The sequence below is a fragment of the Balaenoptera acutorostrata genome, chromosome 1 (assembly GCF_949987535.1).
Source record: "Balaenoptera acutorostrata chromosome 1, mBalAcu1.1, whole genome shotgun sequence".
In the NCBI taxonomy this organism is placed as follows: Eukaryota; Metazoa; Chordata; class Mammalia; order Artiodactyla; family Balaenopteridae; genus Balaenoptera; species Balaenoptera acutorostrata.
This window is the reverse complement of record NC_080064.1, coordinates 20,418,172-20,439,347: the sequence shown is the minus strand read 5'-3', so window position 1 is coordinate 20,439,347 and position 21,176 is coordinate 20,418,172. Positions and strand designations below refer to the sequence as shown.

The following is a 21,176-nucleotide window of genomic DNA, read 5'->3' as shown; positions in this document are numbered from 1 at the left end:
TGTAAGTCTTGAAATACCAAGTGAGAAATGTCAAGTTCAAAAGAGGAAGAGGTCACATCTAGCTGTGAGAATCAGGAATGCTTGGCTCTTAAGTTGAAGAATAGGTAACATTTCAGAGTTGGGTGTGAAAAAGGCCCTTCTATGTGAGCCACAGAAGTGAGGACGGTGAAGTCCATAATAGGGACTGGTATCTAGTTGAGTATTATGTTAGAGTGTGCATAAAGGGTTTTTGGTAATGGAGAAGAAGAAAGCTGAAATCGTTATCAGTGTGTGCAGTCTAAGAGTCTACATTTTATGCTATAGGTTCTTGCCAGAACAAGATGGTATGATCACAGTTGTGCTTTAAGATTTATCTAGATGTTGGGTATGGGACTGATTGAAACAGGTAGTAAATGGGGGCCTGACCAGTCAAGAGACTGGTTATTAGTGTTTTGTTCATCACTGTTTCCTAGTACCTAGCCTGTAGGTGCTCAGATACTTGTTGGCATACTAACTCACATTATTTCAAATATCTAGGATGTGTCTCCCATACAATTTAGAGAGTCATGTGCCTGCTTGGGTTTCCTCATAGCATGGGGGCCTGGTTCCAAGAGTGAGCATCTCAAGAAAGCAAGGCAGAGAAGTGCATGGCATTTTTATGACCCAGTCTTGAAAATCGTGTAGTGTTGCTTCTATCATACTTTATTGGTCAGGCAGTCACAAAGTTCTTCACCAGTTCAAGGTAAGGGAATATGACTCTCACCACTTGATGGGAAGAGTAGCAAGGTCAAATTATAAGAAAAGCATGTGAAATGGGAGATCTTGTATTGGTCTTTGAATTGCCTTTGAATTGGTCTTTGATTGTCTTTGAAAAAGACAATCACAGTTGTTTGTAGTTTTCATCAAATTTGGAAAAATTTGGGCCATTATTTCTTTAAGTTATATTTTCTGCCCACTTTCACCTTGTTTTTTGGAATTCTCATTATATGTGTGCTTGATACCCCACAGACCATTAAGAATTTGTTTATTTTCAGTTTGTTTCTCTCTCTGCTTCATTTTGGATAGTTTGTATTGCTCTGACTTCAGGTCCACTGTTATTTTTTTCCTGTAGTCTCTAATCTGTTGTTAAGCCCATCTAATGAATTTTTTGTATGTTCTTTTTCTCAGTATTTTCATGTTTTCCTTTAAATCCTTGAGCATATTTATTGTAAAGTTTGTCTGCTAATTCTGTCATCCCTGGTATTTGACTCATTTCCATTTAACCGATCCCCCACGCCACCCCCCCACCCCCCATTATGGATTGTTTTCCTGCTGTTTCACATATCTAGCAATTTTTGGTTGTGTGCTACATTGCTGGGTATCTGGATTTTACTGTCTTTAAAGAATACTGAAATTTGTTTTGGCAGGTAGTTACTTGCTAATCAAGCTTGCTTTTAAGCTTTGTTAGGACAGGTTTGGAAGTTTTTGCTCTGCAGCTAGTTTAGCTCTACTGCTAAGGGGTGATCCTTCTGCTAATTCTGCTGAATGCCACTGGTATTAAAAAGGTCTTTCCACTTTGGCTAGTGGGAACTCTCCCAGCCCTGTGTGAGCTCTGGGAATTGTTCATCTTGCAGTTCCTGGCATTTCTTTGTCTGGCCTCACGGGGTTTCGCCTAACACACGTGTAGGTTAGTACTCAGTAATGGACTGAAGGGATCCCTATGTAGATTTCTGGATATATTTCTCTGCACTGCAAATCCCAGCCACCTCATCTTCCCCAAATTCCAATCTCAGTCTACTCAATTTATCAAGACTGCAATGCTTTGCCTGAGTACTCTCTCTATACATTGCATTCTGACAAGTGCTTTCAAGCAGAAAGCTAGGGTGTCCCAGGGTTCACTTCATTTGTTTTCCTGCTCTTGGGGATCACAGTTCTGCACTGCCTGTTATCCATTGTCTAAAATCAGTTGTTTCATGTATCTTATCCAGTTTTCTAGTTTGGTATGGTGGAAGAGAATGTTCCATACCAGTACAAGTCAAAGTATCAATTTTACATCCAGGATTTCTTCCGTCTTTTAACCACTTAAAGTACATTTTAGTTTCCAAATGTAAAAATGAAATGAAGTCAACTTTGGGCTAGAATTAATAATTTGGGTTCAAGTTTCAGGCCTACTTCCAACTTGGTAATGGATATTGGCAAATCTCATTTCTTCTGTGGCTTTCACAGCCAAATTGAATTGAATATAATCCTATTCTCCCTACTTCTCAAGCATTCCATAACAAGCAAATGGAAACAAAATCAAATTACATTAAATAAGGATGAGGTATAAAAGTTGACACATCCCAAACCTCTCTGGCCCATCTTCCAGTTCATACTCAAAGTATAAAGGGCGGGGAGATGAAAATGTAATAAGACTGTTGCTGTTTCATTGCTCCTCCTCTTAATAATAGCCAACTATTATTAAATGCTGTATAATGTGCCAAAACTTTGTAAGCCTTTTATGTGAATTAACTCACCAAATCCTCGTAACTGCCCTATGGGCTTGGTACTATTATTGTCCCCATTTCACACATGAGAATGAGACAGAGATCAGACAACTTCTAGAGGGTCATGCAGCTAGTAATTGGCAGTGACAGAATTGGTATTGGTTTGAACAGAAGCTGTGTGACTCAGGAGCCATGCTGTTAACCACTGTGTGACTATTTGAAAACTATTAAAAATGTATCAACTGCTACTGATGTAGAATCATTAATTATCTTTATTATTTTAAAAAAAATTTATTTACTTATTTATGTATTTGGCTGCACCGGGTCTTAGTTGCACGCGGGATCTTCGTTGCCATGTGCATAATCTTCAGTTGCGGCACGCAGGATCTTATTTTTAGTTGCGGCATGCAGGATCTAGTTCCCTGACCAGGGATCGAACCCCGGCTCCCTGCATTGGGAGCACAGAGTCTTAACTACTGGACTGCCAGAGAGGTCCCTAGTTTCATTAATTATCTTTAAATATAAAGGAGAGAATATCACCTGTGGAATCCCTTCCTGTTTAGTCAGCCTGCCTGATTTCCATGGGGAAGCAGAAAGAATGGGCTATGGTTGGAATATGTGATTCTTGAGGAAAAACAAACACCATCAGTTGGCAGAAAATGGTGGAAGGCGATGTACAGCAAAGACAAGAGTAGAGGATATTAGTCGAGTCCAAGAGGTCTAGTGTGTTTCCAAGAGGGTTACTGGTGTTTACTGAATCCTGTCTGGCAGCTGTTTTGATATTAATAGGTTTCTCTTATTCTTTTTCTCCCCCTTCTCAGACACATTTAATCAAGTCAAGTACCAAAATGCTAACACTCTTTCCTGGAGAGAGAAAGGCTAACATTTCTTTTACTCAAAGAAGTCGTCCACCTGCAGGCACTCGGCAGACCAGCATTGCTTCCTTCTTCACCCTGCAGCCAGGTATGGTGACCAGACTGGAAGCAACCAGGGACCAAAAGGGAGTGCATTCATTTTTCCATGCTGGGATATTTATGAGAAGTGGTGCCATTAGTGCATTGTGTTAAACTTAGCTGACCTATTAGAAGATGTTTTAAAACACAAGAAAAGCATCGTCTTTTGGAAAGCAATATATACATACTTTTACAAACGTAGTTTTCTGGTTCTGTTTATCTCAGTCTAAACAGAACCAGAAAAGTATTGGTATTCCCTGACAGAGCAGTGAGGAAAGGTATACTTGGGAGTTGGGGGTGCAGAGGGGAGCTGATGTGCCATTAGTAAGATATATGTCTTGGATTGGCCACAGTTAGCAGTCTGTATAAGATCAGTTGATAATTGATATGTCTATATGAAGCTTCTCAAATTAATCAAAGTTCAAAAGCGCTTTTTTTCTTAGAAAGCTTGGCATAAAGTTGGCTTGTGTTTCATCATCCTTTGGCAATTCTTTGCATGTTCCTCTTCAGGGGACCAGCTGCCTCAGACCAGGCTGGGGCTTACAGAGCAGGGTTCTTGCCAGTTGAAGGGTGCAGGGAAGAGAGCTCTAACTCTTGGTGCTGTTCCCAGGACTGCTTTGCATAAACCTTCAAAATGCCTTCTCCCTACCACAAACAAAAACTTACTTTTGCTTTAAGTAACAAGGGCAGATTTTTCTCAAAACCACTTTCCATTTCAAAATTCTGGTATATTCTACATAGTCTGTATTGAAGTCTTAGGCCAGTTGAGAACGCTTTTACAAAACAATTTCTGTGGTATATTTCTTGGAGAAGGAAAGAAGAAATCAGTCATTCAGCCTTGTTTGTAATTAGATCTTGGCATAATTTGGTGGGGGGGGGGAGTAGGAATTCCATGTCATCTATCTTTAAGGCAGACAGGATCCATTCCACACCTGATAAAGTGGACAGGCTGGACACTAATCGTTTTTTTTTGTTGTTGTTTTTTGGAGGTTATTGATATGCTTTTTTGTTGTTGTTGTTCATTACACTACCTGAGAATCTAATTTTCATCCTCATTTCTAGTGTGTATTTGGAATCTCAATTGTATTATTGAATAATCTCACCAATAAGAACCATCCTATCTTTCGGTGTTTTTTTTTTTGTTGTTTTTTTTATATTTTTTTAACTTTTGGGTTTATTTATTTATCTATCTATCTATGGCTGTGTTGGGTCCTCATTTCTGCGCGAGGGCCCTCTCCAGTTGCGGCAAGTGGGGGCCACTCTTCATCGTGATGCACAAGCCTCTCACTATCGCGGCCTCTCCTGTTGCGGAGCACAGGCTCCAGACGCGCAGGCTCAGTAATTGTGGCTCACGGGCCTAGTTGATCCGCGGCATGTGGGATCTTCCCAGACCGGGGCTCGAACCCGTGTCCCCTGCATTGGCAGGCAGACTCCCAACCACCGCGCCACCAGGGAAGCCCCTAATAGTTTTTTTAATTGTCCTTTCTACTGATGGACTTAGCATCTAATTGTGTCTTTACTCCCTTTCCCATGAAATGTTTGGGGAGCAGGAGACCCACATTCTTTCTCACTGTCACCAGAAGGTTTCTCAGAGTTGGCTGGTCAATGTGATCTTTGAGACTTTACAAAAATGGTGTATATTGAACATGTTTCTCAAAGGATAATATCCAGGGGTGATATTTGGCCAGGATCACTATTTAGCAGAAACTACGTTAAATAAAAAACAAAAGCAAAACTGATGTGGCCTATGTTAAACAAACCCCAATCAACTGGAAAAGTAGGCTGTGGTCTGACTGTGTAACATGTTTGACTTTATTAGGCAGGTCATGGGAAGCATCCATATATTTGAGTAGGGGAATATAAGAGCTGTGTTTTAGATCATTCAGGAAAGAAAAGAGACTGAAAGTAGGAAGATCAGCTACAAAGATCTGTGAAGAGTCCTAAGACCCCTGCACTAGTCCTAGTAGTTATGGTAGCTGATACTGATTTCAGAAAAAGCCACCTAAATCCTACTCAGGTGGAGTTTTCCTGCAGAATAATATTTGTTCGTCTTGTTTTTACTAGGAAAGACAAATGGTGGTGACCAGAGGAGTGTTTCATCTCATATAGAACGTCAGACCAACAAAGAGTCTAAGGAAGATGCAACCCAGCTAGACCATCTGATCCAGGGCTTGGGGGATGATTGCATGGCACCCCCTTTAGCCACTTCAACCCCTGCAGACATCCAGGAAGCTAGACTTTCTCCTCAGTCCTTCCAGGCTTCTTATCACCATGGAACAGGAAGCCCATGCGTGACTATGCTGTCTTTGTTCCAGCCTGATACCTTTGTCTGTGCTGGAGAGAGTAAAGCCTCACTGGCCTGTTCCTTCACCCAAGATCTGGAGAGTTCTTGCTTACTGGACCAAAAGGAGGAAGAGGATTCTTCCTGGAAAAGGGGATGGCCTCATGGATCTAAGAAAAAGAACTATCATCAGAATGTGGAGAGACACAGTAAAACACCTGGGCACAAGGGCCATCAGCTCTTGGATAAGACTAACTTGGAAAAGGTGTCTGCCAAAAGAAACAGGCAGGCCCCCATCCTGCTTCAAACATACGAGGATTCCTGGAGTGGAGCAAACAAAGAAGCAGTGAAACAAAGCCCTTGTCCTATTCCTGTGTTTTCCTGGGACAGCGAAAAGAATGACAAGGACTCCTGGAGTCAGCTTTTCACCGAGGATTCTCAGGGCCAGAGGGTCATTGCCCACAACTCTAGAGCTCCTTTCCGAGATGTAACCAATGACCGGAATCAGGGCTTAGGACAGCTTCCTAACAGCCCTTGGGCTCAGTGCCAGGATAGGACCACTCAGTTAAATCTGCAGCCTGATTTGCTCTTTACCCAGGACTCTGAAGGTAATCAAGTTATCAGGCACCAAGTCTAAATGTCTTTGCGAGGGTTTGGTTCTAAATGTACCTTGAAATGACATATAAGAAAGTATCTCCAGGAGGTGAGTATATTGGAGTAGGGGAATGTAAGATCTTTGTTTTAGAAAGGTCATTCAGGAGAATGATCTTCGGTGGGAGGGAGGCATGGGATGATGCTTGTTATTATTGAGCATTTTCTTTGTGTAACTAAAGCAGGTGGTGCCGCTTGTTGAGACAGTATGACTGATTGATTGGCATCATGCCCCTCCCTCCCTGAGGAGGAGGTGGCTGGCATATTCCCTGCATGAGTCTATGGTGAACACTGAAGAGGCAGGGCAGGTGCTCATCTCTCCACTGAAGAGCCTGCTACTCAGCCTGCACAGAGCCACCTCTTTGCCCTTTCAGATGCCTGACTGGGATACTGCTTCTTACGGATGTGCGGTCTTTTAATCTCTGGCTGTAATCTTACCCATGCAACCTAAGCTGTGACCATTATTCTTGACACTTTTTTGAGTGAATGATAAGGCAAATCTCCCAGACCCAGGTGTACAGGGGCAGGGAGGATAGAGAGAGAGGTAGAATGATTAGGTAGTTTTGTTATTTTATTTTTGTGGTAACTTTACAGCATTTTGAAGTTATATACTATATGTTTAAACATCTCCCTAAAAAAGGCTGACCTATATAACAATCTAAATGGGACTATATCATTCTTCTACTACAAGGTAGGAGAGAACTCCCTTTGTAAAACTATGAATCCAAATAAATGACTGTGTACAAAGCTGGCTCTGCTGGTAATTAAAACATTACCAATTTTATTTTTGAAAACGCAACTCTGCTGTCATTGCCATGGGTCTGATCTGAACACGAGTCTAATTTGACTTGTGTTCTACTCAAGACATCCACTAGGTGGCAGTTTCCCATGTTGCAGGTGTGGTACCTAAGAGGCTTAAAAATAAGCCTCTGGGGGGCAAGCTTGCAAGTTGTAAGACGGGACCGGCTTTGAAAGGTTAGGGCAAAATCTCTCTGTAAACAAAGAGACAAGAAGCTCTCTAGGGAAGCTTTCTCTTCTAAAGGCAAGGGGAAGCCAGGAACCTGTTTACAGAAGTTCATATACCTTAAAATTAATAGAAATTCTATACCTGTGGGAGATACTGGGTGATCACAACTCAGAGATGGACACAGCAAATGCAATATCTCTCCAAATCCTTCCTTTAATGTCAGGTAGTGCTTCAACCCAAACACACACAGGATACATACCGTAGAGAAAAGGGACCTGAGGGCATCTGAGTCATGCATGGTGTGGTAGGTACAAACCTTGGCCCAATGCAAAGGAGCAGTCAAGGGCCTGGAAGAGGGATGGTACTCTCTTTCCCATCTCCATTTCTCTTTCCTACTGGGCTTAAACTAAAGTCCATGGAAGAGAAAGAGCTTTCAATTAGTGGAACCAATGAGGGCCCAGGGCCTTGGAGGGTAGATTTGGTTGTACAGTATTACAAAATATATTTAAGAAAAAACAGCCCAGGCCTCCCAGCAGCCCAAGTGTCAGCTGGTCCAGTGGCTCGACCTCTACATGTAGGTGTTGGACAGGGAAGGGGGAGAGAGTGATTGCTGGGCACTGGTGTCAGTTCATGATGGAGCAGCATAAGATTTTCCCTGCCCTGTGAACATGTACATAAACATAGCCCCCTCCCCTCAGCCCTGCTCTGCTGCAAGGAACTGGCTGAGAGTAAGTGACAGCTGGGCACAAAGTGTTCAGTGAGACCAGTTATGGGGTCTAGTGCAGTGAAGTCAGTCATTCATTTAGGACCTATTTTCACACAGGGGCAAGGAAAAACCAGAAACTTCTATCTCACCCTTTAAACTGGGACATTCCAACCTACACAATTACCTGTAACGTGTCTCAGCTCAAAACAGGCAGCTTCTGCTAAGGTTTGAAGTACGGAAAACATATAACGCAGCTCTTCTCTTAGTCCAAGCTCTAGCTTTCGGCAAGACTGTTGCAGAAGATTTCTAATTGAGAGGCAGAAACATCTGCAGTGAGGAAGGCAGCTGTTGAAGGAATTCCAGGAGCATGAGACTGAGTTTGCAGAGCTGAGTGCTATCAGTTTCCTTTTCTACTGATATCTTCTTCCTTCAGTGCAAACTTCCTCCTTAGGACCTCAGAGATAAGGACGGCTGGGTCTTCCTCCTTCAATAAACTCCGGTTCCTAGAGACACAATAATAGCTTATATTTATTGAGTACTTACTCTGCCCTGGGCAGTGTTTTGTATGTTGGAATACAATCTCATTTAATCCTCACAACACTCTTATGAGGTAGGAGCTACTACAATCCTTTTACAGATGAGGGAACTGAAGCACAATGAGGTTATGAATTTACCCAAAGTCATTAGTCACTCAGTAAGTGGTGAATCCACAGTTCAAAACCAAGCTTGCTGGTTACAGATCTCATCTCTTAACTAGACATGGCTTTACTATTTCCTGAAATGGCTACAAAATGTGGGCCAACCTGTTGGTATTGGCCTGTGGTGGCTAAGCTTCTGTTCCCACCTTCTGGCCCTATCTTTTCTTAGTAGCATTTCCCCAGGTCAGCAGGGGAAGTGACTGATGACTCTAGGCTTTTCTGACATTTATTCGTTCTGGGGAAAAGGTGTGCTGAGGATTTACTATTACCTCGTCTCCCTGCCAGGGAAACTGAGAGGTTTTTTTTATAAGCAATCCAGAATTTATAGTAAAATGTTCACATCATAAGGGACCCGTGGGAACAAAACCAGTTTCAGATTAGGGTAGGTTCAAATTACCTGATAACATCAGGTAATTTCCTGGAAAATAGTTGCTTGAAATTCTAGTGAACTCTTACATACATACATCCTCACGAAAGCATTTTATTGGTCATTATGCTAGATATAAAGGCCAAGATTGATTATTAAACCTTGAAAACAAAAACAAGAGGAACTGCCTTCAGTCTGTCACATGTCTGAACCCTGATGATGGGGCTACTTTCCCGTTCTTAGTCATCAACCCAGCTCCTTAGTCATCAACCCCCAGCACCTTCTATCAACAAAGGAGGAAAGGGCCCAGGACACAAGTGAGAGGAAGGGCTTGGCAGTAGGGGGTCACAGATCTAATATGGTACAAGAGGCAGGTATAAGAAAGTTGGAGAGTCGAATCTATAAAACATTGACCAGAAGAAAAAGGCTCAGTGTGGCCCCAAAGCAGCAGCAGCAGCTGAATTTGGGAATGCAGGAGAACAAAGAACTGCGGGTCCGTATGGCCAGAGAAGGAAGGTAAAAGTAACTTTCCTACAGAATCGACTACCAGGACCCTTGTCTAGTTTTCCGACGAAAATGGGGCCAGAAAACACAAAGGGATCCTTGTGCGAGGTGAGTCACTATTCCTTTAAGAGGAACTTCATCAGCTCAGGAGACAGCCCTCACCTCCCCACCCCCCAAAACAGCTTTTTAACTGCATTAACAAATACAGCTGCACATCTGGCCTCTGGATTTTGAGGTCTGGATGTCAAATATTTCGATGCCCAGGAACCTGCATTTGAATAAGCTCTTCTGGTATGTCCTGTGCAGTAGGGAAACACTGCAAGGTGGTGACTCCCTCAGGCTGGAGCTCTAGGGCTTCTCTGCTAGATGAGTTTCTCATGGTAGGTATTTCCCACATCCCCTTACACTGACATCAGAAACACCTAGAGCTCTACTCCTTGGAGGTTCTGCTTTGGTAAGTTTAAGGTGTTTTTTTTTTTTTTTTTAACAAATCTGAGCACTTCTGATAGGCAGCCAGGTTTAGGAACTACCTAGGAGTCTCAAAAGCCTTGTTCATAAATCTCTGAATTTGCAGGGCTGGTTTGAATAATGGACCACTGTGTTTAAAGGAAATGTTCCTTTCACCAAATAAGTCTACTTTTTTGAGATACTAAAATAACTATTACGCAATTGTTTTGAAGGGTGGGGCATGGGGACACTTGTCACTAGCAGTATGAAGATTGAAGTGGTGAAGCCCCTCTGGGGGACAGAAGCTGGATTAGATGAGCCTTCTTGTAAAATCCCTATTAGTCTAACAACATTTGGTTGGGTTAGATCACCCCAACCAAATGTAAAGTGTTGCTCTTTCCTCAAACTGGGGCCCCAGGCACTAGCAAGCAGGCAGCAAGCTTTGTGAATGAAATAGCACATGACTACTATTGAGGACTTACTATGTAAGTACTTTCTATTGGATAATTGGCCACAGGCAACTTAAACAAGAAACAGATCATCACAGCTCCTTATAATATACTTACAGATCTTGGCTCTGCTTCACCCGGTGAAAGTCCTTTAGGATACCCATCATATCTGCAAAGCTGCTGGCCTTGGACAGAGAGATGCAGTCATCTTCTTCAGACGAGCTGCAGGTAGCCTTGTGTTCTGGTTTGCAACATTCAGGGCTGGCAGAACAAAGCAGGGGGACTGATGGAAGCTCAGGGACCTCTACCTCGGTCTCCTCGGTGATGTCACTAATGACAAAGGAAGTTGTAGAGTGGAATGAGGATCCAAAACAAGGTAAGGGAGAAGAGACATTTGAACTTCCTGGAGATAAGAAATCTGGCGTTAATGAAGCCGAAGCTGAAAGAGAAAACAATAGGCATGGATGGACATTGGGGCTAAAATACAGCAGTTACATCTCCCTGCAAGCACTGCCTACCAAACATTCATTTCCTAGGCTGACACCATGACATCCTGGGTTCCTCCACTACCTTCCCCTCTCAGGATCTCAAGAAGATGTAGCAGCACTGGGCTCTTCCAGTGTTCCAGGAGGGCAGAAAAAAAGCCACCCCATAAGGGCCTTGCCTCCTAAAAGCTCCCATTCTGCAGTGGGCTGTGGAGTGACAGCACTCTTTAGACTGAAGCAACAGTGCAGAACCAAGGCCTGAATTTGCCCTTTTCTCTAACTAGGTCAGTGCTTCTGACTATGCTCCTTTGAATCCAGCTATCTGTGACTGAAAGAATTGTTCTGAAGCAAAAAACCAGAATGGTGATGGTCCTCCTAGTGCCCAGATTTTAATGGATAGAATTTCCTCAATTTCTAAGTCTCTAGGGAACATCCCAGGGACAAAAAAAGTAGCCAACAAATATAAATGGAAAATTCAGGTCCATTTCCTCTATAAAACTGCCATATGAGGGAATTAAATACATGAAGATTTCAAAGAGAACACCATGATTTTTATGTGTTCTACCAACTGACAAGGTTTGGGAGCTATGACTTTGAGTCAGTGAGGAGCAAAACAGTGAGAATGGGAGGTATATGAGGGTTAAACACTGAGCACCTTGGGAGAGATCCACCTGTTAGTATTTCCTGCATCTGGTCATCCCATTCATTTCCAGTGGTTCTGCCTTAACTGCAGACAGAAAGGTGGAGGAATGGGTGGAGGGTCTCTGCTGGAAAGGGCAAGGAAAGGGGAGATAGGTGCTTACAAAGAGGGATGTCTCTTAGTGGTAGGGAATGCTTATTTTTCATATTGAAAAGGAAAGCCATGAGCGCTCATGGAAGACATGATCTTAAAGACACTTGGAAGAGAGTGTTGGTTTTTGTGGCCAAGGCGGGGAATCTGCCTGGGGCCCCAGGTTAAGTGAAGATTTTGTTCCTAACCCAACCAGTCAGCCCCAAAATGGCTGACGGAAACCATCCAAAGATTATAACAGGCTAGCCAGGCCTCATGGCAACCTCAGAGCGCTAGGCCCGAGCACCCCCGAACCAAGGACCATCCTTGTCCCTATCCTGTCCAAAAGCTAAGCAAAAAGGAACAGCCTGCTATATCCTGGTCCTAGCTCAGGGGCTCTTACCTGCATCAGCTGCCACTATTTTAGCAATCTGGCTGCGCAGGTGGCTCAGCTCCTCCTGCAGCTCTGTGGTGCGGCTGAGGGCCGGCAGGGCTGGCTTCTTCAAGGCCAGGAGCCTCTCCTCCGACCCACGGAGGTTGGGCACTGAAGCATTGCGCTGAATGACGATCAGAGGGCTGGGCTTCCAGGTGTGCCTCAGGGGGCGTGTATCGCTCCTGGACCAGGGAAAGACAAGTGTGTCAGAGAGAGCGGGCCACTGCACTGCTTCCACAATTCCTTCATCCACTCCTACAAGAGTAATACAGCCAGGTTCTGCTCCCACAGCTCTCATTCCTGTTGCCCTCCACCTCTCACTCTTCCTGCTGCCTACCACCTCATCTGGGAAGAAGCTCTTCATTCCCCAGCCGGCAGGCTATTGCCTCCGCTACCTGACCCGGGCATAAGTCTCCTCTTCATCTGCAGCAATCCAGGCGATGTCAGCCAGAGTAGGGACTGGGGGCACATCCCTCAGACAGAGGTCAGAGATGTTGGGCAGGGTCTGTAGGGAAGCAAAATTGATCAACATTTACTGCCTTCATGATGAAACAACTGGAGACTGGGCAAAATACAAAGGAGGAACACCTAATGTGTAGGGAAGTCTCCGTAGATGTCCCAGTTGGAAATACCTTGAATAAGAGGCCAGAATCAAGAGTCTGTGAAATTACAAGTAATTCAGCATGGCTGGAACAGGATTGGTGGGGTGGGGTGGGGTGGGGTGGGGTGGGGAGTTGGGAGACACTGGAAAGTGAATTAGGAGCTTTGATTCTAAGATCAGTAATGAGCCACTGGAAGATTTTAAGTAAGTAAGGATCAGATTTGAGGTTTTAAAAGATTACTCTGGCTACTGGATGGGAAGGTGCAGAGACCAGTCATGAGCCTGTTGCATCCTCCAAGCAAAACACGGTGGCCGAGAGCAGGGATGGGACCTGTTTTTATATACAATGTTTTACTGGAAAAATGGTCATACCCATTTGTTTAAGTATTATCTGTGATGGCTTTTAAGCTATAACTGCAGAAGTAAGTAGTTGTAATGGAGAGCAGTATGGCTCAGAGCCTAAAATACTGGGTTGGCCAAAAAGTTAGTTCGGTTTTTTTTTTTTTTTAAATTTATTTTTTGGCTGTGTTGGGTCTTTGTTGCTTTGCGTGGGCTTTCTCTAGTTGTGGTGAGTGGGGGCTACTCTTCGTTGTGGTGCGCGGGTTTCTCATTGTCGTGGCTTCTCTTGTTGCAGAGTACGGGCTCTAGGCGCACAGGCTTCAGTAGTTGTGGCACGTGGGCTCAGCAGCTGTGGCTCACAGGCTCTAGAGTGCAGGCTCAGTAGTTGTGGCGCATGGGCTTAGTTGCTCCGCGCATGTGGGATCTTCCAGGGCCAGGGATCGAACCCGTGTCCCCTGCATTAGCAGGCAGATTCTTTTTTTTTTTTTTTTTTTAATTTAATTTTATTTATTTTTGGCTGTATTGGGTCTTCGTTTCTATGCGAGGGCTTTCTCTAGTTGTGGCAAGCGGGGGCCACTCTTCATCGCCATGCACGGGCCTCTCACTGTCGCGGCCTCTCCTGTTGCGGAACACAGGCTCCAGACGCGCAGGCTCAGTAGTTGTGGCTCACGGGCCCAGTCGCTCCGCGGCATGTGGGATCTTCCCAGACCAGGGCTCGAACCCGTGTCCCCTGCATTGGCAGGCAGATGCTCAACCACTGCGCCACCAGGGAAGCCCCTAGTAGGCAGATTCTTAACCGCTGCACCACCAGGGAAGCCCTAGTTCGGTTTTAAGTAAAAATAAATCACATTTTTCATTTTCACCAAGAACGTTATTGAACGTATTCACTAACCCAACGAAGTTTTTGGCCAAACTAATATTTACTCTCTGGCCCTGTGCTGACCCCTGGCTAAAGCAAAGGGGTCTTCAGTGGTACTGGCCAAAGTTACTTTTTAACAGAGATGACCACTGCCTAAGAGTGTCTTGCCTTCTGGTTGTGAGAATACAGGTGCAAGGACATGGACAATCTGTTATAGCAACAGGAAATTTCTGCTGGCAAGCTCTTTACAACACCTTTGTAGCTAACTGGTGTTAGCTACTGGTGTAACATGTTACAGCAACAAACACTGTTAGAAGCAAACTTGATAATCTGACTATTTAGATTTAAATTAAAAAATAATTATACAAAAGGAATCATAATGTAACTCCTTAAAATAGCTCCTTCACCCAAATGAACAACTAGGGAACAGAGAGACTGAGTGACACCATGTTAAATGAAAAATTAGGAAGGTTCAATTATGTACTTACTGATTACAACAAAGAAAGAACCATGCGTTTAGAAAAAGATGGAAAAGAACTACACTAAAACATTAACAGTTATTGTGTCATGACTGTGTGATTATAGGTAATTTGTTTCCCTTTCTCCTTTTTTACTTTTCATGATTGAATATTTTTATATGGGTAAATTAAAGAATAATAAATCAGCAAGATTCCCTTCAAATATTTAAAGTAATCAATTTACAACAAATCTAGAGATGATTTCTCAAAAATCCACCTATACATGAGTTAAGTTCAGAGGTTTCTGTTACAGACTGTTTGGTAGGTAGGTCAGGAGTTGATAGGAAACCTGGGCTCACAGGAGTGAAGTGATACTCCAGGGTTACAGAGGAAGACTTCCACTGACCCAGGAGCTAATGCTAAGATGGGCCATTTAGGGGAAGCCTCCATTTGCTTTCCTTGATTAGCCAGAGTGCTCCTCTGCTATCGGCAATTAAATGAGTTAACATATATAAAGTACTTAGCACAGAGCCTGGCACATTGTATGGGCTCAGTAAATGTTAGCTAGTATTACTAATACTACTCCTGCTCCGTGGGAGCCCGTGCCCTTGATCATCTCTGCCCAGCAGCATGCAGGCAAAGGACTGGATGGGCTACAGCCGAGTGTGGGGGCAACCCCGACAGACTCACACTCCCTAGCTGTCCTTCCCTTTGCTCCTGATGCTTGAGGCAGCTAGGGCCACTTCCTGCCCTACACAATAATTGGCAATCTGGGTCAAGGGACAACACCCTCGCAACCCATTCCTGACTAATACCAACCCTGACACCAATTCAGACTCCAGATCAAGCTCCTACACAGACTTTGCAGCTCAGCCATGTGACATACAAACTCGGCTCCTTCATTTTTGTTTCGCCCTGGGCCCACATCTTTTCAGGCATGTATTTCTGTCTCCTTTGTGTAGGCAGAAAGCTGAAGTATCTCTTTTGTGTCCCAGCTCCCCAAATGCACACACCTTAACCATCTAGCCTGGAGCTGATGCTTAACCATTAGCTCTCAGAGGGAGGCAGCTGGGACTAATAAACGTTACTGAGCTTTCCACTGCACAAGGGGGTCTTACTCACTTGGGCCAGACAAGAATCTGTGCTGTAAAGTGGGTACTAAAGGCCCCCTAGGCACAGAGGTGAGACTGAAATAGCCCAGTAAAGGAATGGCTAGACTTAGCCAGAAGGAAGAGGATGGGGTGTAATGGCCTCAGGGAAACACTGAAAATAGGTAGCTAGAAGAAGTGACCAGGAAAGCAACCTGCCTTGGCAACGCCAAGGAGTCTGGGGCACAGAAGCAGCACCAGCCTCCCATACGCTCTGAGCCTCTACTCTGCCTGCCCTTCCAGCTCACTTACCTCAAAGGATGCCCGGGGACATGGCTTCAGGGGCAGGTTGGTCCCGATTCTTCTTACTACACTTCGAGCAGCCCCATGCGGCTTGTTTTGCCAGATCGGGATGGTCTAGAGCAGAAGGAGACAGGGACGGCCACAACCTCAGAGAACATCCAACTACTGACCCCATCCTCTCCCCCTGTCCCCTTTAGCAGGGGCCAGCCTTCACCTGGGCCAGCCACCTAAGGGGACACCTGCTGCTGTCGAGGCACAGTCAATGCTGGGAGGGTCCAGTGAAAGGGTGAGGAATCAGCCAGGCTGCCCTCCCTTCCCTCTGCACAGAATGATGGAAACACATTGACTCCTTAACTGCCCCAAGATCATAGTTGGTTCTGCCTTGGGGGAGGGGATGGAAGGGAGGACCCTTCAATTCCAGGCCTGGGTGGGGGAAGAATTAACTTGAGAATCTCAGAACTGCAGCAGGTCCGGTGCTTAACCTTCCCCACCACACCCTTGCCCTGGGAATGCCCCTTACCACATTGGCTTCCATTCCCGACATTTCGACTGGCTCCTGGACTTGAAGGACAAGGCAGCCACAGGGCAGCTCTGGAGGCTTGGGGACGCAGGAGGCGTGACGCCTTCATATCAGGCCATCTTAAGGAACCAGACTCCTCTTCCTGTGAAAGAGCCCCCACAGGAGACTCAGTGGCCACCACACAAGCCCCACAAAACCATGCCCTGCAGAGCCATGACTAACGCTGAGGCTTCTCTGACATTTCACAGGGGGAGAAAACCAGCCAAAGAGGCTGCCCTCACCCAACAACGGCTTCAACAAATCCAGACCCTTAAAGGTTCTATTTCAGATTCGCTATATGAGCTTGGCCAACCCTGGGAGGCTTCCTGAGCCCTTAGGTTTCCTGAGGCAAAACTTCTAAAGAATATATATGTATAACTGAATCACCGTGCTGTACACCAGAAACATGACATTGTAAATCAACTATACTTCAATAAAAAAATTTTTTTTTAAAGTTGATAAGAAAGATAAAACAACAAGCAAACTTCTTAAGATGTAAATAGAACCCTTTGGTAGTTAAAAAAGCTCATGGGAAAACCACAGTGTAGGTACCATCCAAGCCCAACATTCATTCCTGGGGATAAGATGTAAAAAGGCCAGCATGTGCCACCCAGCCTAGCGCTGCTGGGCCCCCATAAGGGGAAGAGGTAAAACAGACAACAGTAGAAAGAACAGCCAGCCACCGGTAGCCAAACTCAGTCTACTGGGCTACAAGGGAAAAGAGCCAAAAGTGTTTATCCTGGCTCAGCCATCTACTGGCTTAGCAGCCATAGGCAAGTCACTTAACCTTTCTGAATGTTGGTTTCTCCATCTGTAAAAAGATGACAGGAAGAGCTGCCACTCTAAGTTACCTTAAGAGTCAATCAGTGAAACGGGATTTTAAAGTACTTAATGAACTGTTAAAGCAAGACACAGATGGGTGGAGTTGCTGCTGACTGGATTCCTCACAGCTGCCCTTGCATGGTGAGCAGCTGCAGTCAATGAGCTCATTCAGTCCCTTGTTCATCAAACACTAACAACACTCGCTCTGTGCCAGGCCCTGTGCTGGGCACTGGAGGGGCTATGGAAGGAGTAAGACACAGCCAGGCTCTCAAGGGACTCATAATCTAGACGACAGATAGGACCTGAATACATAATTCTAGCCGAGGCTGAATATCACTGCTTCAGAAAGGCACACCAGGCAGGTGGCCGGGTGAGTTCAGTCCCCGGCCCCAAGGCGAGTTCAGAGGGGGTAAGAAGGGAAGGAAAACAGCACCACCACCAGAGGTCTAGGAAAGGAGTGTGAAGAGATATGTAAAGAGCAGAGTATGGTAAGGCTGCAAAGGTAGATGGGGGTGGGGTTCAAGTCACGAGGGCTGGGAATGCCCTGGGTAAGAAGTCACTGGCGAGCCAAGGGCAGCCTCTGAAGAGGGGCTGGGCTGCGCTGACCGGAGCAGCTCTTTCTGGAAACCTCCCTTGGAGGGTCTCTCTTCCACCGCTAGGAGAGGAGGTATCACTCACTTTACGATGCATGAGGAAAAGAAGCTAGAGAGAGGAAGGGACTGGTTTAAGGTCACTCAGTGGTCATGGCAGTAGAAAGTCTGGTCCAGACCCTGCTGCCTCCTGCACGGGCTCCATCTTCTCAGCAAAGTTCAAGCTTTTTATCAAAGTCCTTTTGTGTGCCAGGCTCTTTGCTGAATTTCAGCGGCTGCCACAAGCTCCACATGACACTGTTTCCCTGTGTTTCTCACTTTAGTCACTGCAGCCACTTCCTCTCCAAACTTACCTCCAAACTCAGTTGGGCCTCACCCTCACACGACAGCCAGGGCCATCTTTCTAGAACACAGTGCTAATCATATCCCTGCCATGCTTCAAACCCCCTATGCTTGCTAGAGCCAAGAGGATAACATCTACACTCCTCAGCATGGCCAGCAGGCCGTCCCCAATCAGGCCAAACCTCATCTTTCTCTGCCCTGTGTACCCAACTCCCCGCAGCCTACAAGGCCTGTCCACTCTGGTCCCTGCACACTTCACGGCCACACCTGCTTTCCCCTTGCCCTCCAGCCACGCTGGCCTTTCAGCCCCTCAATGGCCTTGTCCACACTATTGCCTCTGCTCGAAACACCAGCACCCCCTTCTCCAAGCTCATCCTTAATCATTCCTGGAGCTCAACTCAAGCATCGCCTCCCCTTCCCCGACCCGCACCCCGCGTTTCCTTCGAGCAGCAGTAACTAGGTAACGGTGTGCTGTGCAGTTTGTCCGAAGGACGGGGACTTCCCAGGCACAGCCCAGCGCTCGCTCAGGACACAGCAGGCACTCGAGCATTTGTTCAATTAAGACACGGACCAACGAGAACGCCGACTTAGCCTTGAACCCTCCACAATCGTCTGGCTAAAAGACGCGGCCAGCGAGCTGGGGGCTGGTACCCACCACCTCTGCGCGCGCACTGCCCCTACCGAGGCTGCTGCCCCAGTGTGTACACGCGGTCCCCCGCCGGAGACGCAGCGCCTCCAGAGCGGGGCCTGGTCGCATCACCCCGGTCCCCGCCGAGGTCGCCGCGCTCAGCGCAGTTCTGCGCCGGGGTAGCCGCCGCGGGGACCTTGCCCGGGACACGCCTCCCCTCCCCCGCAACAGCCCGACCCGACAAGGCCAAGGTCGGCCAAGTTTTCGCCGCGGCTCGGGCGGCCCTTGGACCCACAGGCCCGGGGCCGGGTCCCGGAAGGAGCGAGGAGGCGGCCGAAACGAGAAGCCTCTGGTGCAGCTGGGTGACTCGGGCGAGCAACTGCCCCTGGGGACTCAGTTTCCCCAGACATAGTGAGGCGGACGACACGGGCTCCCGCGAAAACCGGCGCGGGCACAGCAGCCGCGGGCACCGCACAGCGCCCGGCACTAGGCCGCACGACTGCCGGGCCGGAAGGCCACGCTCCCGCTCCGGGGCGGCACTCGGACCTAGTCTCACCTCACACTGCAGCTCCGGACTCGCTCACCTCACGGCCCCTCCTACCAAAGCGGGCCGCCCAGCCTCAACCACCCTCACTTCCGCTGACCCGCCCCCCGGAAGCGATCCCTAGCAGCTGCGCACAGAGCCGCGGCGGCGCGCGCCCTCGAAAGGCGGGCCCTGCTGGGGGCGGGGCGAGCGAGGGCTCTGCGGGGGAGGGGCGGCGCACTTGCAGTTCCCGAGGGAGGAGGCACACCCACCAGAGGCCACGCCCCTGCCTGTCAAAGCCCTGGGGAAAAGCTGATTGCGCTAGGAGATCCCTGAGGCTTGCCCGGTCTCATCCGCCGCTGCTGTCGGCCTCCTTGCCGCTCTCCGCGCTTAGTCTCGAAACGACTTCTGGAAGGGGTCTTTGTTGCTATTCGGCCCCCAAATTGATCGGTGACTGCTGTCCCCACCCCTACTGCAAACTTCAGAATCCTCCCTCTGGCGTTCAAGGCCCCAGACTTAGTGCTTGGCTGCCTCATCTCGCCCTGGTGCCTTCACAGTTCATGCTTCCCAGCCAAGACCCTCTACAGTCTTCTCTGCAGCAAGAATGGGCCTCTTTCTCCTCTGACTCCTGCCCTCCAGTGCTTTGTAGCTTTCTTTTATTTTAGCCTTTATGTATCTCTCTCTCTCTCTCTCTCTCTCTCTCTCTCACACACACACACACACACACACACACACACGGTACATTCAGTGATTTGGTTGATCAGATGGGTAGATTGATGGGGAAAGACACCAGAGGCATTGCGAAAGAGACCCACATTCCTTCCAGTCTCACTCACCCACTCCCTCTTCGTGCTCAAACCTCCAGGGTCCTGTCTCCACGGCATCCAGGCCTGGGTCACGTGCCCTCCTCTGACTTCAGCACATGGATGTGCCTGGCTCCTAGGCTGCAGTCTTTTGGGCTCAAAGCTTGCAAGCCCTAGCTGCCAGGGACAGATGGGCTTCATGGCACGGAGAACCTGTGCATTCACACAGGCATCACGCTCAGACTGACTCGTTCTTGCTTTAATGCCCTGTTGTTGACCTCTTGAAATTAACAAAATAGTTTTCTTCAACAGGGCCCTGCATTTTCATTTTGCACTGGATCCTGCGAACTATGTAACTGCTCCTAGTCAGAGACAGTGTCCACCCTGATCCCCACCATATTTCAAATGATGAAATTTGACTTTCAGGTCCAGCCCTCTTTCCAGGATGACAAATCGTTGCTTTAATCATTGCTTTCCCATCCTGGGCAACGGCAGATCTTGCAAATCCACTCTAGTTGCCTTTCCTTGGTTCTCCCCAAAGATCCCTTTTACCCAACCCGTGAATCCATCCCCCAGCAGCTGTGTTGGCTACTCACAGCTGCCCCATTCTCAGAATGGAAGCCCTAACCTGGTAGTTACTCTACCCCCTAAACCACTGACTGACTGATACAGGGTACAAGAGGCCAGTTCAACTTGGCAGTGTGGTTTGTGCTCTAGAGCCCTGCTCCTGCGATCTGGCCAAGGCTTGGCTTTGAGACTCTATCCCTGCTCAAGGTTCTTCCTTTCCCCCTTCTGCTTCAATCCTTCTTTTACAGGTTTTTCCTTAAGTCCACACCCTCAAAAAAATTTACCTAATGCCTGTCTCAGGCTCTGCTTCTAAGATGATGGGCTTAACTTCAGAATCTTTCTCAACACAGAGCACCAGATTCTAAAAATATAAGTTCTTCCTCTAGGTCTATCACAAATTTATTTTAAGCAAGTCACTCAAGCCTTCTGGTGACAAATAAGATAGTCCCCAAAGGCATTCCAGCCATGCTCCCTTGCCCATCTGCCAAGCCAATCTCGGCAGAGGAATGAGACCGAGAACAGAACTGAACAACATCCAGC

General features: G+C 46.8%; 2 protein-coding genes across 6 annotated transcripts in view; one reads left to right on the top strand and one right to left on the bottom strand.

The window, feature by feature from the left end:
• The window catches only part of AUNIP (aurora kinase A and ninein interacting protein), a 31,399-nt gene extending 24,017 nt beyond the window's left edge, over window positions 1–7,382 (top strand). Inside the window, exons 2-4 of one of the 3 annotated variants that reach the window (XR_009008378.1) lie at window positions 3,266–3,407; window positions 5,462–6,381; window positions 6,512–7,382. Coding sequence is in view for 2 of the 3 variants with exons in the window: in XM_057546923.1 (XP_057402906.1) it covers window positions 3,266–3,407; window positions 5,462–6,315 (996 nt within the window). In the remaining variant the exon portion in view is untranslated. Of the gene's footprint in view, window positions 1–3,265; window positions 3,408–5,461 lie in introns of all 3 variants that reach the window. The other 2 variants (XM_057546936.1, XM_057546923.1) reach the window with 2 other exon arrangements.
• Window positions 7,383–7,484: 102 nt separating this feature from the next.
• MTFR1L (mitochondrial fission regulator 1 like) lies at window positions 7,485–19,412 on the bottom strand. 3 transcript variants are annotated; one of them, XM_028165572.2, is made up of 7 exons: window positions 19,300–19,412; window positions 16,323–16,464; window positions 15,812–15,916; window positions 12,550–12,659; window positions 12,125–12,336; window positions 10,585–10,906; window positions 7,485–8,505 (listed from the first exon to the last, which is right to left on the bottom strand). In XM_028165572.2, the coding sequence occupies exons 2-7, from the start codon at window positions 16,344–16,346 to the stop codon at window positions 8,400–8,402; spliced, it is 879 nt and encodes a 292-aa protein (XP_028021373.2). In that variant the 5' UTR covers window positions 16,347–16,464; window positions 19,300–19,412; the 3' UTR covers window positions 7,485–8,399. The 3 variants fall into 3 exon arrangements, with proteins under 3 accessions (XP_028021373.2, XP_057402941.1, XP_007178747.2); XM_057546958.1 differs by lacking the exon at window positions 19,300–19,412 and adding an exon at window positions 18,797–19,279 and having other exon boundaries at window positions 10,585–10,870; XM_007178685.3 differs by lacking the exon at window positions 19,300–19,412 and adding an exon at window positions 18,797–19,277.
• Window positions 19,413–21,176: the final 1,764 nt, after the last annotated feature.